This window comes from Microcaecilia unicolor, chromosome 1, assembly GCF_901765095.1.
Source record: "Microcaecilia unicolor chromosome 1, aMicUni1.1, whole genome shotgun sequence".
NCBI classification, from domain to species: Eukaryota; Metazoa; Chordata; class Amphibia; order Gymnophiona; family Siphonopidae; genus Microcaecilia; species Microcaecilia unicolor.
Window position 1 is genome coordinate 237,208,297 of NC_044031.1, and position 15,387 is coordinate 237,223,683.

Here is a 15,387-nt window from a genome sequence, read left to right on the forward strand (position 1 = left end):
AGATAAATTTGCATGCACCACCTCCATTTTATGTAAATCTATCTCATGTATATTCATTGTTGGTATCCTGAAAACCTGACTGACTAGGTGTGCCCCGAAGACTGGGTTGAGAACCCCTGGTCTTGAGGGGCAAACAGGCAGGCACAAGTCCCACTACTCCTTCCCCAATACAGTTGCCTTTTCAAAATGGCTGCTATGACCTCTAGTGGCAGCTTCATGAAACGGGCCTGCCATGATCGATCTTCGGAGTTGGGGGGGGGTTACTGTAGTTCCAGGAGATGGGAGGAGGGAATCAGAAGGTGGGGGGGGGGTATGCTGTTCTGATTGGTGGGAGGGAGAATTGGAAAAAGGGGGCAGTCTGAATTCTGCTACTATGTGAATGGTAACTGGGCACCATCAATATTCAGACTGATTCCCGGTTACCTCTGCAGGAAGGGGGTATGCTGCAGTTCCAGGTGTGGGAGGGAGGATCGGAAGGGGACCGTGGCCTCTGGACCTGTCAGAATTTGGCTAGGACCCGCATAAGCTCCAGTACAACCTTAATTAGTCTCAGATATTCAGTGCTCGTGCCTGAACATGACGCAACATTGACTATCTGGGGCTAATTCTACACGTAATGGGACTAACTGCCATAAGCTGAATATTGACTATATTATGTGAATTTGAAGCAAAGGCTAAACTTGCCAAACCCAGCATTTTTGAAAACTTTGGGATAAAGTTATCCAGAGATACAGACAGGAGAAAGTCCTAAGAAAATTTCAATATCCCATTGTAAAAGGGAAACAGTTTAGCATCACCAAGATGATGCCTTGACAAGGGTATTCTTCCAAAGCAAGTAATCTTTGGTTTAAAAAAAACTGCCAAGGAAGGTCAGTGTGAGACCTAAGATTACTTTAAATGAATTACAGTGGTCTCTGGCTGAGACTGGTTAAAATGTTGACTATTTGACTATTTCAAGATTACTCCACAAGCCCTTTCCACCTCCAACGGTTTTCTCAGCTCCTCAGTTTTCTTTGTGCAATCATTCTGGCCTCCCACTGCTCAGAAGCAAATGTGAGTGCTGCTCAAAGAAGAGTGCCATGAACCTTATGCTAGCTCGGAGCTGGTGTTAGGTTCCTGACAAGCAGTGAAGCAACCTGGCAAGCTATCCAAGGTCAAGGTAGTTCACCCTCATTCTGGCCATTGTGATGGGGGTGGGTGGGAGTGGGGCAGGGGTGTATGGGAGGATCATAACACTCCTATAGAAAAGCCATCAAATCCGAAGGGTATTGTTTTAGGTTGATTGAATAACAGGCCTTGATGTTTCAAGAACCTATTGTCCTAGCATTGCTGTTTTAGGTGAACCTGATAGGGATTCCCACATTTGAAAATACGATGGCCTGCTTGTCCTCGTAGAAAACAGAATTACTTACCTGTAGCAGGTGTTCTCTGAGGACAGTAGGTCAAGTATTCTTACATTCCTTCCCACCTCCTGTTGGATTTAGCTTTATTACAATGATTGAGGGACCCAAGTGTGTTCGTTGGGCGGGAAGGTACCACTGCTAGAGAGTTCTTGATCTTGCTAGTCAGCGTCCACACTGGGCTCTGCCGGATGATGTCACCCACACGTGAGAATACTTGGCCTGCTGTCTTCAGAGAACACCTGCTACAGGTGAATAACTTTGCTTTTCTTCAACCTGGTCTGTCAGATGAAATTGCCCACTTCTGTGGACTGATACTGTGCTATCTAAGCACTCCTGCTGTGTAAGGAACTTTGCTTTTGTTGATCATGAATAAAAGATTTATATGTATATTTGCGATTTTTCTGGGAGATAAAACCCATTTTGGGATTTAGCATTTAATGGGTTATGATTTTATTTTGATATTATTTATTTTTTATTGCATTTCTACCCCACATTTTCCCACCTTTTTGCAGGCTCAATGTGGCTTACAGAGTATTGGTATGATAAAGTTGTTACATGATTTAAATACAGTCGATCATAAGCTGAGGTATAAGAGGATTTAGATGGAAAGGTGTTAGGTAAGGTCGTGTGAGAGGTGTTTTTTGGTGTACTTGGGTGGTTTAAGGAATGATTTGTTTCATTACTTGTATTCTATCCAAAAATACCAGATTTCTTAAGGAAAAAAGTAGCAAAACCAGATTAACTTTTGTTTGCAGCCCTAATATGATATTTCCACTAGCCAATCTCTGTTTATCTTGTTCTGTTTAGTATGCACAATGAATATTTAAGATAAAATTGCTGAATGTTATGCATGTTGATTATACAGATGCAATTTTTATGTGTATAATTTGGTTTGTTTTTCTTTGTAGGGGCAATGGACTCCTGAAGTAGTGATTTCTGGACATTTTAACAGTGTGCAGGGCCTCAGATGGGATCCAGATGGAGAGTTTATAATCACTGTGAGTTCCGATCAAACAACTAGGGTTTTTGCTCCATGGAAAAGAAAAGACCAATCAAAGGTAAATCTTTGTGAAGATCTACAAATTTGCCAAAACATGTAGTAAGAATAGTCTGAATATAAGGTCTGAGATACCAGGGTAATATAATGAAAAGATCCATTTAAAGTGGATATCTTAATATTTATATTGGTGATGTCTTCTACTATTTAACTTTACATACACATACCTTTATTTCTCTATTTTATACCAGCCACTGCTGGACCTACATTATAGTGGAATGATCCTATCATCTCCATTCTCCCGTACTCGGTTTACTTGTGTACTGTGTGTTTGCCCTTCTTCATTTTCCAGTTGCCAATTTCACCTCTTTATACTCGGTACCTGCCATTGGACTAGGGTCAAAGCAAACAAAAAGAAGGGGGTAGACCAATGTAAAGCTAGGGAAGATTGTGCCTTTGATATGGTGGTTCTGGAGTGAACCTTGGTCTTTTTCCCACCCAGAAGTGAGACGTTTTGGTACATCTTATCAATTTGGACTGGTTTATCAAGATGAAAAGGTAAGTGAGATTTGTTTTTATCTGTTAATTTCCTTTCTCTGATTCCTGCTAGACCAGTCTAGATCCCACCCAATATTTAGTGACCTTAGCAGAAGGTTCTCTCTTTGGGGATTTCAGTTTGTCATTTTTCATTTTGTGTAAAAACTTTGGACATTGACAAACTGGCAAGTTCCAGGTTGCACCATACCTTAATATCAATGGAAAAGCTCAGGTTTTCTGTCTGCATTTGCTGGTTGGGTGGCAAAACCCATCAATCTGGACTAGTCCAGCAGAAATCAAAGAAAGGTAAGCACAAATGTCACTTTTCATAGTGATTGGCGTGCTGTCCCATATTCGAGTACATTTTTTGCATAGAAATTGATACTACAAGTATTAAGTCCTCTGTTTTTTCTTGTGTTCTTTGGAGGAAAAGACTTCAGTTGTTCGGCTTTACTTGTGTATTATAACACTTTAACTGCTGAGCGAGCTTCCTCATTAGTCTGAAAAACCGCCAGTGGTGTAATCCCTTTCTATCGCAATGTGCAATTAGAACATAAATGGTAAACGGGCACTTATCTCTATTAATGTCTTTTACTCTGTGGTTCGCTCTACAGAAAGCCTCCATTTCTCAATTGCTTCGTCAGGAAACGAACCGCAAGCCCCTTAGGAGATGCCCTAAACAACAGGGAGAGAATTTCATGGTTATGAGAGAACTTATGATAGCATCATGGGTTTAACCCGCATACTTTTGACTGCTTGTGGGAGCTCACCTTTTGCCGCCTCTTGACGACATGAATTCAATTGTGACAGGGAAGGAGTCTAAGATGGCGGCTGTTTTTTAAAAAATACGCCTCTGCTCTCATCCTATCAATACTGAGAATTGAATAATTGGTAATTACTCTAATTGACAAGAAGGAGCAAATTGCGATATTTGATAGGGGATGCCCTGCATCATTAGAAATTAAGCATTTATAGCTGGATATTTTTCATAAAAAGATTTTCCATTCAATTTTGTTATTTAAACCTTTTGGTGTACTTGATTGCAGTTTATATATCCATGTTTGCTCTGTTTGGATCAATATCCGATCTCTATCCCCTCCACATGGGAACTGTTGTACCTGATCAATTACGAAGCATTGGTAATATTTGAATTTGTGTTGTGCAGTGATATACTGTGTGCTACTAATGGAGCTTCTAATCTTTTGTACGTGATGTGTTTGTGTTCGCTGAGGCGTTGTTTTAATGCTCTTGTTGTTTTGCCTACATAAAGTAGCTTACATTTACATACCAGTACGTACACCACATGGGTACTTGAGCAGTTCGTGGAATTTTTAAGTGGTTAAATTTTATTATCTATAGGATTAGTTAAAAGTATTGATGTTCAACATTTGAAGGCAATATTTGCACGCTCCACATGATTCATGGCCTCTATTGTCCGGCTGTATTGCATGGGTAGGGTGACTTTGTAGCATTTCTCTGAAAATTTTGCCTCTAGTGTATGCTATCCTCAAATGATTCTGTTGGAATGCTGGATGCATTTGGATTATTCGCCAATGGCGTTTCATAATTCTGGTGACTTTGGATATGCCATGGGTGTATTTTAGTATGCATGTTTGCAACTTCTGTTCTTCTGAATCTTTAGTCATCGGGTGGAGCAGAGTGTCGCAATGATTATATTTTGCTCTGGTATAGGCTTTCTGCAATGTATAATGTGGGTATCCTCTTTGTTCAAATTTATTTATAAGCCTTGGTAGCTTTAGGATACCAAGCAAAGCTAACCTTTTTCTCAACTGCTATGCTACCGGAGGATATACAGTCAATCTCGTATGTTCAAAAACCAGGCTAAAAGGGGTGGAGGGGGGGGCACTGAATGAGCAAATGAAACAACACCAGGCGAGAGAGAGTGTGCGTGTTTGCGTGTAGATGCATGCCTATGTCTGGCTGAAAAGTGATTTCGTGTGTCTAAGAGTGACAGTGCATGCATATGGGATTTGAAAACCAAATGTGTGCTTGTGTTTGTCTGAAAAGTGACAGTGTGTATGCATGTGTGTCTGAGCATGAAAGTGCATGCATGTATGTATCTGAGGAGCAAGGGGTGATGTGTTTGTGTGTCTCCATAAATGCATTCATTATCTTTCTTTATATTTAGAGGAAGTGTGTATGAAGAGAGAGTCCATGCATATGCATGAGTTTGTAGTGGTAAAGCGAGTTCATGCATCTGTGTGTCTGAAGAGTGAGAGTGCATACATGTGTAAGTCTGTGTATATATGTTTTTATGTCTCTGATGGAGATAGTGTCATAGACAATGAATAGTTTTCCTTTGAATGTTTAGGCTAGAGTGAAGAAGTTCACTGGTACAAATTTGAGGAGAAATAGATTTCATCAAGTATAATGGACAATAATCCAGAGCACAACGAGAATGAGTGAATTTATAAAGCAGTGATGTGATTTCATTACAAGAAACAGTGTCAAAATATATCCAAAATCTGTCTACAGGGATGTGTATGTCTGCATCTGAAGGTAGTGAACTTGCTTTCTGAGATACTTACGACTCTCCAATTCAGTTCTTATCTTGCCAACCTTCGAGAAAAAAAAATCAGCCAGAGACTGAGCATTCGGTTGACTTATAAAAACATTACCACCAGGGTTTGGCATTTAAATAATACTATTAAATATTCTAAAGAGTGTTTTTGAGAATAAAGGAGAATAACGTCAGCATAATAGGTTCATTCTGCAGTATTCACATTAAATTTACATTGTGTCATCTGTACTTTCCATAGTAATTTAACATCTTCCTGATTTGATTTTCGCCATATCCTTTCTAAACAATGGCACTCCTGTTTCTGCTGTACTAATTTATGATCATATGTAGCTCCTTGGTCTGGATAGTTTAGTTTTCCTTTTTAGAGGACCAATACAAGTTGTGTCCATCTACCAGCAGGTGGAGATAGAGAGCAAACTTTGCCTCCCTATATGTGGTCATGTGCTGCCGGAAACTCCTCAGTATGTCGATATCAAAGCTCCATCCGCAAGACTCAGCACTTAGAGAATTACACCCACAAAGGGACACTCTGCCCAGCTCACCACCGCCGAAACGGGGGAGGGGAATTAACCCAGCTCATCCCCACACAAGTGGGGGAGGGGAATCCGTCCAGCTCATCCCCGCGGAGCGGGGGAGGGACACCACCCCGCCGATGCGGGGGGATCTGGCTTATCCTGCAACCGCAACCGCGGGAGGAGCTGACTGACCCTAACACCGCCGAAGCGGGAGGGGTACAAAGCTGCCCTACAGCCGCACGAAGCGGGAGGGAGTGCCGGCAGAATTTAAGTCTCAATCCAGCCCCGTAAAACGGAGGGGAGAGGAATGCAGCAGCTCACTGTAACACAAACTCGTCTCAACTCTTGAAGAATCCAAGAGAAAAAACTTGAACACGAAGGCCTCCTGAAGTAACTGAAGACTAAACTTGAACCTAAAATTCAACCAGAATATAAACAGTACAGATATCTGGGAGGGGCTATGGATTGATCAGCTATGATTAATGGAAAGAAAATTATCAGGTATGATACATAATTTTACCTTCCATATCATCATGCTGATCAATCCATAGACTGGTGGGTTGTGTCCATCTACCAGCAGGTGGAGATAAATCGTAAGATCTTCGTAACTGAATTATTCCATCGTAACTGAATCAATCATTCAGCATCATTTTTCAGGTGGTCTACCTCAATCTTATTTTCAACACCAGATTTCCACTGCTAATAACAATAGATTGTCTCACTTCCCAACTTAGCAGCACTTATACATGTACGAGGGAAAAGTCTCAATTACTACGGCAATAAATCTTGTTTGTTTGATTGCACGTAGAAAAAGTCATCACAGACTAAAAAACCCTCAAAACCAATATATATATATTTTTAATGTTTTCAATGTTTCAATGTGAATACTATTCCCTGAATCCACTTATAAAGCTTTTTTTGCTTTCACTTCAAAACAATCCATATTTTCAAAAAAACGTGAATCACTCGACTACACTTAACTTGCCATGTTGTCCTCCAATAATACGCTGATTCCTACGGTCCCGTTTCGATTGTCTTCATCAGGGAACCCAGCAACATAGAAGTCTCAACAACATTGCTCCTAAAATAAACAGAACATTTTTTTTATTGTTGACGATGATCGCATCACACACTAAAACTGCAAACTTTGCCAAACTTTTGGCAAAGAAAAAAAACGATGTGTTTTTGGCAAAGTTTGCAGTTTTAGTGTGTGACGCGATCATAGTCAACAATAAAAAAAATGTTCTGTTTATTTTAGGAGCAATGTTGTTGAGACCTCTATGTCGCTGGGTTCCCTGATGAAGACAATCGAAACGGGACCGGCTTAATGTTAGGTTTCTCATGGAAAATACCAAGCGGTGATTAGAGGAGTGGAAGGACCTTCCTTTATCTTTTGTTGGGCCGGATAAATCTGCTGAAGATGGTCCAGTTTCCACGATGGTTGTGTGTGCTACAATCAATCCCACTCAGGATTACAAAGAAGGATTTGAGAGGCCTGTATTGGCTATTTAATGGCTTCTGTTGGGCAAAGAAGAAACCGAAGATGCGTTTGTCAGTCATGATAGATGACTGGAGGAGGAGGGGGGTATGGGTCTCCCCAATCTGCAGCAATACAATCAAGCATGCTTGTTGCGACATCAGGGAGACTGGTTTGGCTGGACACAGATTTACACACCAACAGAACTAGAAGATCTTTATTATGCACCACATCAATTTTTCTCATTGCTACAATTGTCTACATCCCAAAACCCACATCATTTGAAAAGGAGCTTGTTGTTAAGACCATTGCAGGAAATGTGGCGAGGTATGCCCGGGAGGCTGGGAGCTAACCCCTTAGTGTTGGATCAATTTACTATCAGAGGAAATGTGTCTTTTCACCCAAGCATGGACAATCCGATATTTGTGGAGTGGGAAAGACGGGGTATTTCACTCCTGGAACAGGTGTTGGAAGGGGAAGGAACATTGGATTAATCGATTTGCATACGAGCAACTCAAGCATTATGTTACATTCTTAGATGGGATGCACTTGGGGGATAAAATCCGAAAGTTTTTTCAAGAGGTTGAAATTAGAGGCCTGTCTGTTTTGGGTCTTCGTCAGGCCCTGATCAAAGAGATTCCTGATAAAGATTTCTCGTGGTTGAAAGCTAGATGGGAGGAGGATCTAGGGGTGCCACTAGGGGACTGGGATGTCGCTGCTACATTGAGGAGAATCTTCTCGCTCACTACAGAGGCGAGGCTTAGAGAATGTGGCTATCGGGTAATAATTCGTGCTTACTGGACTAAAGTACACCTGGCACACATGTTGGATTTGGGGGGGGGGGAGTCAGGATGCCCTAAATGTAACCAACAGAGACAAACATACTCTCATGCTGTCTGGTGGTGTCCTAAAGTAAAACATTTTGGGGGACGGGTCAAGGATTTCTTATCACACATACTGGCCCGTAATGTTCGAGGGACAGTGGAACAGTGCTATTAGATAAACCAGGTGCGTTTAGGCCCCTTGCTAGAGACAATATTATTTTATGCCGTAAGCTTAGCCTGGTAGCCAAGAAAGTAATTTTGCAATATTGGACTTCCTCAGACTCTCCGTTTGTTTGGCATTGGCAAAACCAGGTGCATATGCTGGCTGGCTGGGAGGCTAAAGAGGCTAGAGGCTCCCATAAACGCAGACAATTATTTTTGAAGATTTGGAACCCTTATCTAGAAGTACTGAGTCCACAGGGCCGCAGTCGTCTTATTAACAATATATAGGAATGGTAGGCCTTGTTTGCAGAGCCACTTAGTGTCATTGGGTTTCGGGACTCACAATGCAATAACAATATGGGTAGTAGAAGGAGGGGAGGACTGGGGAGGGACGATAGACTAGAGGATGGGATAGAGGTTACAGGAGGTAGGGGATTTCTTAGCAAGGTCATAAGGACGGGGTGAGGAGGAGTGATCTGAGAAGAGGAGGAGGAGGATTGCTCTAGAGAGGGATAATGGTATTGGATCAAGGTTCAGAGAGCTTATTGTTAACAAAGAGATCTCTTGCTCAAGTTGATTTGATTATGTAAGCTTTATTGTAATAATAATATTCAGCAATACACACACTGGCACTTGCCTAATAAATGGGGGGGGGGGTGTGGAGAAGGAATGGGGGTAGGATGGGGAGGAAAGGGTTACAAAATTGGTAAATAGCATTATTGACATGTACTAATTCAATTTTCATTAGACAGTGATGTTAGCTATTTTGGCAGTTTAAGTTTATTGTACGTTAATGCTGTTGAATTACCAATAAAAATTGTTGCAACATATAATAAGAATGTAACCAGAAATATCCTTATGAAGAAAAAAAATACTTATCAATAAGCAAAGAAAAATAATAGCTTTCAAGTCCACTTTATGGAGAACCAGCAACTAATATCAACACAAGTCCAAAATACCTAACTTTAATAATTAGCAGGACTACAAAGTATCTTGGGTTTCTTACCTTGCTAGAGGTTGTCTTATGTTAGCTGAGGTCAAGTGGGAAGATGATATTCTTTAAAAGCCAAGTATTGGCATACTATATCCTGTAAAATTCATTATCTATATATATAAATTTATTTCAAAGCTGTCAAGAACATTGTCTTGACTTTTTTTTTAATTTACTTTTCCTTAGTAAGCTTTCTTTAACTCTTGTTACCAGGTGACATGGCATGAAATTGCACGACCTCAGATACATGGTTATGATATGCAGTGTTTGGCGATGACCGGGCGCTTTCAGTTCGTTTCTGGGGCAGATGAAAAAGTGCTTCGAGTCTTTGCTGCCCCTCGAAACTTTGTTGAAAACTTCAGCAACATTGCTGGTATCTCCATAGAGAATCTTCTTTCTAGTGTGAGTATGTCAATGTTTACTTCTTAATCTATGATATTCTTAACTACAACAAACAAGTGACATAAATGGAGAACTACAAAAAGGAGGGTCATTTTATAATAGGTCACCTAGGTTTGGAGGTCAAGCATGTGCCTATTTTTAGTCTGTTTTCTAAAGATACATGGAGGGGCATTTTTGAAAGGACATCCAAGTCAGAATAGAGAACAGCTCATAACATCGAAAATGGACGTCCATCTTACATTTGTTTCCAACAGGAAATACGTGAAATGGACGTCTGTGTGCTAAGGACATCCAGCATGAACATAGTTTACAAACTGGAAGGCCAACTCATGAATGGCAAAAAGCAGGACAAGGACATCTGCCTGGCAGTATTCTTAACAAAATGGCCACACAGACATCCATGCACAGCGGAGGGGCAGTCTAGTGGATAGTGCGGGGGTGGGGGGGTGCTTTAAACCAAAGGACCCAGGTTCCGATCTCACGTTAACTTTTATTTTGTAACATAGTAGATGACGGCAGAAAAAGACCTGCACGGTCCATCCAGTCTGCACAACAAGATAAACTCATCTGTGCTACTTTTTGTGTATACCTTACCTTGATTTGTATCTGCCATTGTCAGGGCACAGACCGTAGAAGTCTGCGTAGCACTAAGGACCCAGGTTCCGATCCCACTTTAATTTTTATTTTGTAATTATGAGCCCTCCAGGAACAGAAAAATACATACTGTACCTGAATGTACACCACTTTATCTAGATTGTACCTTGCGTGTTCTTTTGTTTTTTTTTCGGATGACAGTTGTGCATAGACTATGAACTCACACATTCACCCAGGAAATAAGAAACGATAGACACCTTTAGTTATGATGCCAGCAGGCTAATCATCTTGCACAGCTTCTGGTTACAGATGGACATTATTCATGGCTGTCTCTAACCTCCCATGGACAGGAAGGTGCAATGAAGAATCTGGCCTACAGAGATTCATCACTATATCCCCACAGTACACAGAGATGGAATATCAGGGGAAAAAAGCTCCAACAAAGAAGTTCCCCTGTAAAAATACCAGTGTATAATGTAGTTATATTTCTCCGAGGACAAGCAGGCTGCTTGTTCTCACTGATGGGTGACGTCCACGGCAGCCCCTCCAATCGGAATCTTCACTAGCAAAGTCCTTTGCTAGCCCTCGCGCGCCCGCGCGCACCGCGCATGCGCGGCCGTCTTCCCGCCCGAAACCGGCTCGAGCCGGCCAGTCTTCTTTTGTCCGCACTCGGTACGGTCGTGTTTTCGCCGTGTCGAGCCCCGGAAAGTCGACCTCGCGCGTCCAAATTCTGTTTGAGCGTGTTTTTTTCCTTCGGGAAAGCTTTGTTAGTCGGGAAGTGCTCCGGAAACCCTTCGACCGGGTTTCGTGTCAATCCTCCCCGTACTTCCAGCTTTTTGCCCCGGTAAGTTTTCTTTCGTCGTCGGGGTAGGCCTCTTTTCGGCCTCGGTCGAGATTTTTTCTCCCTCTAAATTTTTGGTGCTTCAATTTTCGCCATTTCGGCTTTTGATTTCGCCGGCGTGATTTTTCCGCCCATGACATCGAAGCCTTCCAGCGGCTTCAAGAAGTGCACCCAGTGCGCCCGGGTTATCTCGCTCACTGATCGACACTCGTCGTGTCTTCAGTGTCTGGGGGCCGAGCACCGCCCTCAGAACTGTAGTCTGTGTTCCCTTCTTCAAAGGCGGACTCAGGTAGCGAGACTAGCCCAGTGGAACGTGTTGTTCTCGGGCTCTTCGTCGGCATCGGCACCGGGATCTTCGAGTGCACCGACGTCGTCAGCGTCCAGACCATCTTCCCTCGGCCGCCCCTGCATCGAGTGCATCGAGGCATCGGGCCTCTGCATCGGCGCCGAGACATCGGATAGCTGCATCGACGTCGGTGGTACCAGGACCTCGTCTGCTGATGTCGTCGGACGGTGGTGCATCGGGTGGAGTGCAGGTGAGGGCTGTCCATTCCCCTGCTGGTGGCGGTGAGCCCTCGGGTGGGTCTCCTCCTACCCTGAGGGCTCCTGCGGTACAGCCCCCCCGAGATCGACCTTCTTCAGTCTCGGCCCCGAGGAAGCGACGGATGGATTCGACGTCCTCCTCGTCGGTGCCGGGGAGCTCCGGTGACATGCTTCGGAAGAAATCGAAGAAGCATCGACACCGGTCTCCTCCCCATGTCGGCACCGAGAGCTCTGGGTCGCCGAGGGATTCGGCACCCAGCAGGCATCGGCACCGAGAGGACCGCTCACCCTCTGTTCAGGAGGTGTCGATGCGCTCCGCTCTGGACAGCCCGGTACAGCCTCCACGCCCGGAACAGGTACTGACGTCGACGCCTGCATCGACCTCACAGCCTTTCTCTACAGCCGCTCTAAACGAGAGCCTCCGGGCCGTTCTCCCAGAGATTCTGGGAGAGCTGTTGCGCCCTACCCCTCCGGTACCGGCGGTGCTTGCGCCTCCGGTACCGTCGAGCGTGGCGCCGGCTGGCCCATCGCCCAGGTTGAGGTCCCCGACGTCGGTACCGCGTGCGGTACCGACCGCGGCCACCTCCCAGGAAGGCTCCCCGACTACGTCGGCGGAGGGAGCTTCGCCGATGCGGGCGAGGGAGTCTGCCTCTCGACGCCCCCATCGTGGACGTGGCTCCACTGAGTCGAGCAGGGCGAGGTTGCAGACACAGGTTCGTGAACTTGTGTCTGACACCGAGGGTGAGGCCTCGTGGGAGGAAGAGGAAGATCCTCGATATTTCTCTGACGAGGAGTCTGAAGGTCTTCCTTCTGATCCCACTCCCTCTCCTGAAAGACAGCTTTCTCCTCCCGAGAGTCTGTCTTTTGCTTCCTTTGTCCGGGAGATGTCTACGGCCATCCCCTTCCCGGTGGTTGTGGAGGACGAGCCCAGGGCTGAAATGTTTGAGCTCCTGGACTATCCTTCTCCACCTAAGGAAGCGTCCACTGTTCCCTTGCACCATGTCCTGAAAAAGACATTGCTTGCGAACTGGACCAAGCCATTAAGTAATCCCCACATTCCCAAGAAGATCGAGTCCCAGTACCGGATCCATGGGGACCCAGAGCTGATGCGCACTCAGTTGCCTCACGACTCTGGAGTTGTGGATTTGGCCCTAAAGAAGGCTAAGAGTTCTAGGGAACATGCTTCGGCGCCCCCGGGCAAGGACGCTAGAACCTTAGACTCCTTTGGGAGGAAGGCCTACCATTCCTCTATGCTCGTGTCCAAGATCCAGTCTTACCAGCTCTACACGAGCATGCACATGCGGAACAATGTGCGGCAGTTGGCGGGCTTGGTTGATGCTCTTCCCCCTGAGCAAGCCAAGCCTTTTCAGGAGGTGGTCAGGCAGCTGAAGGCGTGCAGAAAATTCCTGGCCAGAGGAGTTTATGACACTTTTGATGTTGCGTCCAGGGCCGCTGCTCAAGGTGTGGTGATGCGCAGGCTCTCATGGCTGCGCGCCGCCGACCTGGAGAATAGAATCCAGCAGCGGATTGCGGACTCGCCTTGCCGTGCGGACAACATTTTTGGCGAAAAAGTCGAACAGGTGGTAGAGTCTCTCCACCAGCGGGACACCGCATTCGACAAATTCGCCCGCCGGCAGCCTTCAGCTTCTACCTCTACAGGTAGACGATTTTTCGGGGGAAGGAAGACTGTTCCCTACTCTTCTGGCAGGCGTAGGTACAATCCTCCTTCCCGACAGCCTGCGGCCCAGGCTAAGCCCCAGCGCGCTCGCTCTCGTCAGCAGCGTGCGACTCAGCAAGGCCCCGCGGCTCCCCAGCAAAAGCAAGGGGCGAGCTTTTGACTGGCTCCAGCAGAGCATAGCCGACATCCAAGTGTCCGTGCCGGGCGACCTGCCAGTCGGAGGGAGGTTGAAAGCTTTTCACCAAAGGTGGCCTCTCATAACCTCCGATCAGTGGGTTCTGCAAATAGTCCGGCAAGGATACACCCTCAATTTGGCATCAAACCCTCCAAATTGTCCACCGGGAGCTCAGTCTTACAGCTTCCAGCACAAGAGGGTACTTGCAGAGGAACTCTCCGCCCTTCTCAGCGCCAATGCGGTCGAGCCCGTTCCATCCGGGCAAGAACGGCTGGGATTCTATTCCAGGTACTTCCTTGTGGAAAAGAAAACAGGGGGGATGCGTCCCATCCTAGACCTAAGGGCCCTGAACAAATATCTCGTAAAAGAAAAGTTCAGGATGCTTTCCCTGGGCACCCTTCTCCCCATGATTCAGCAAAACGATTGGCTATGCTCTCTGGACTTGAAGGATGCCTATACACACATCCCGATACTGCCAGCTCACAGACAGTATCTGCGATTTCAGTTGGGCACCCGCCACTTCCAGTACTGTGTGCTACCCTTTGGGCTCGCCTCTGCGCCCAGGGTGTTCACAAAGTGCCTAGCTGTGGTAGCAGCGGCACTTCGCAGGCTGGGAGTGCACGTGTTCCCATATCTCGACGATTGGCTGGTGAAGAACACATCCGAGGCAGGAGCCCTGCAGTCCATGCAGATGACTATTCGCCTTCTGGAGCTACTGGGGTTTGTGATAAATTACCCAAAGTCCCATCTTCTTCCAGTGCAGAACCTCGAATTCATAGGAGCCCTGCTGGATTCTCGGACGGCTCGCGCCTATCTCCCAGAGACGAGAGCCAACAACTTGTTGTCCCTCGTCTCCCGGGTGCGGGCGTCCCAGCAGATCACAGCTCGGCAGATGTTGAGATTGCTGGGCCACATGGCCTCCACAGTTCATGTGACTCCCATGGCCCGCCTTCACATGAGATCTGCTCAATGGACCCTAGCCTCCCAGTGGTATCAGGCCGCTGGGGGACTAGAGGACGTGATCCACCTGTCCACGAGTTTTCTCGAATCCCTGTATTGGTGGACGATTTGGACCAATTTGACTCTGGGACGTCCCTTCCAAATTCCTCAGCCACAAAAAGTGCTGACCACGGATGCGTCTCTCCTGGGATGGGGAGCTCATGTCGATGGGCTTCACACCCAAGGAAGCTGGTCCCTTCAAGAACGCGATCTACAGATCAATCTTCTGGAGTTACGAGCGATCTGGAACGCTCTGAAGGCTTTCAGAGATCGGCTGTCCCACCAAATTATCCAAATTCAGACAGACAACCAGGTTGCCATGTATTATGTAAACAAGCAGGGGGGCACCGGATCTCGCCCCCTGTGTCAGGAAGCCGTCAGCATGTGGACCTGGGCTCGCCGGAACGGCATGGTGCTCCAAGCCACATATCTGGCAGGCGTAAACAACAGTCTGGCCGACAGACTGAGCAGGATTATGCAACCTCACGAGTGGTCGCTCAATTCCAAAGTGGTGCGCCAGATCTTCCAAGCGTGGGGCACCCCCTTGGTGGATCTCTTCGCATCTCGAGTGAACCACAAAGTCCCTCAGTTCTGTTCCAGGCTTCAGGCCCACGGCAGACTGGCATCGGATGCCTTCCTCCTGGACTGGGGGGAGGGTCTGCTGTATGCTTATCCTCCCATTCCTCTGGTGGGGAAGACTTTGTTGA

At 45.9% G+C, this 15,387-nt stretch overlaps 1 protein-coding gene across 1 annotated transcript in view; it reads left to right on the forward strand.

Moving 5' to 3' along the window:
- Positions 1-15,387, forward strand: part of ELP2 (elongator acetyltransferase complex subunit 2) — a 131,273-nt gene that overhangs the window by 71,329 nt on the left and 44,557 nt on the right. Inside the window, 2 exon segments of the mRNA XM_030204932.1 lie at positions 2,312-2,461; positions 9,662-9,850. Coding sequence (XP_030060792.1) covers positions 2,312-2,461; positions 9,662-9,850 — 339 coding nt within the window.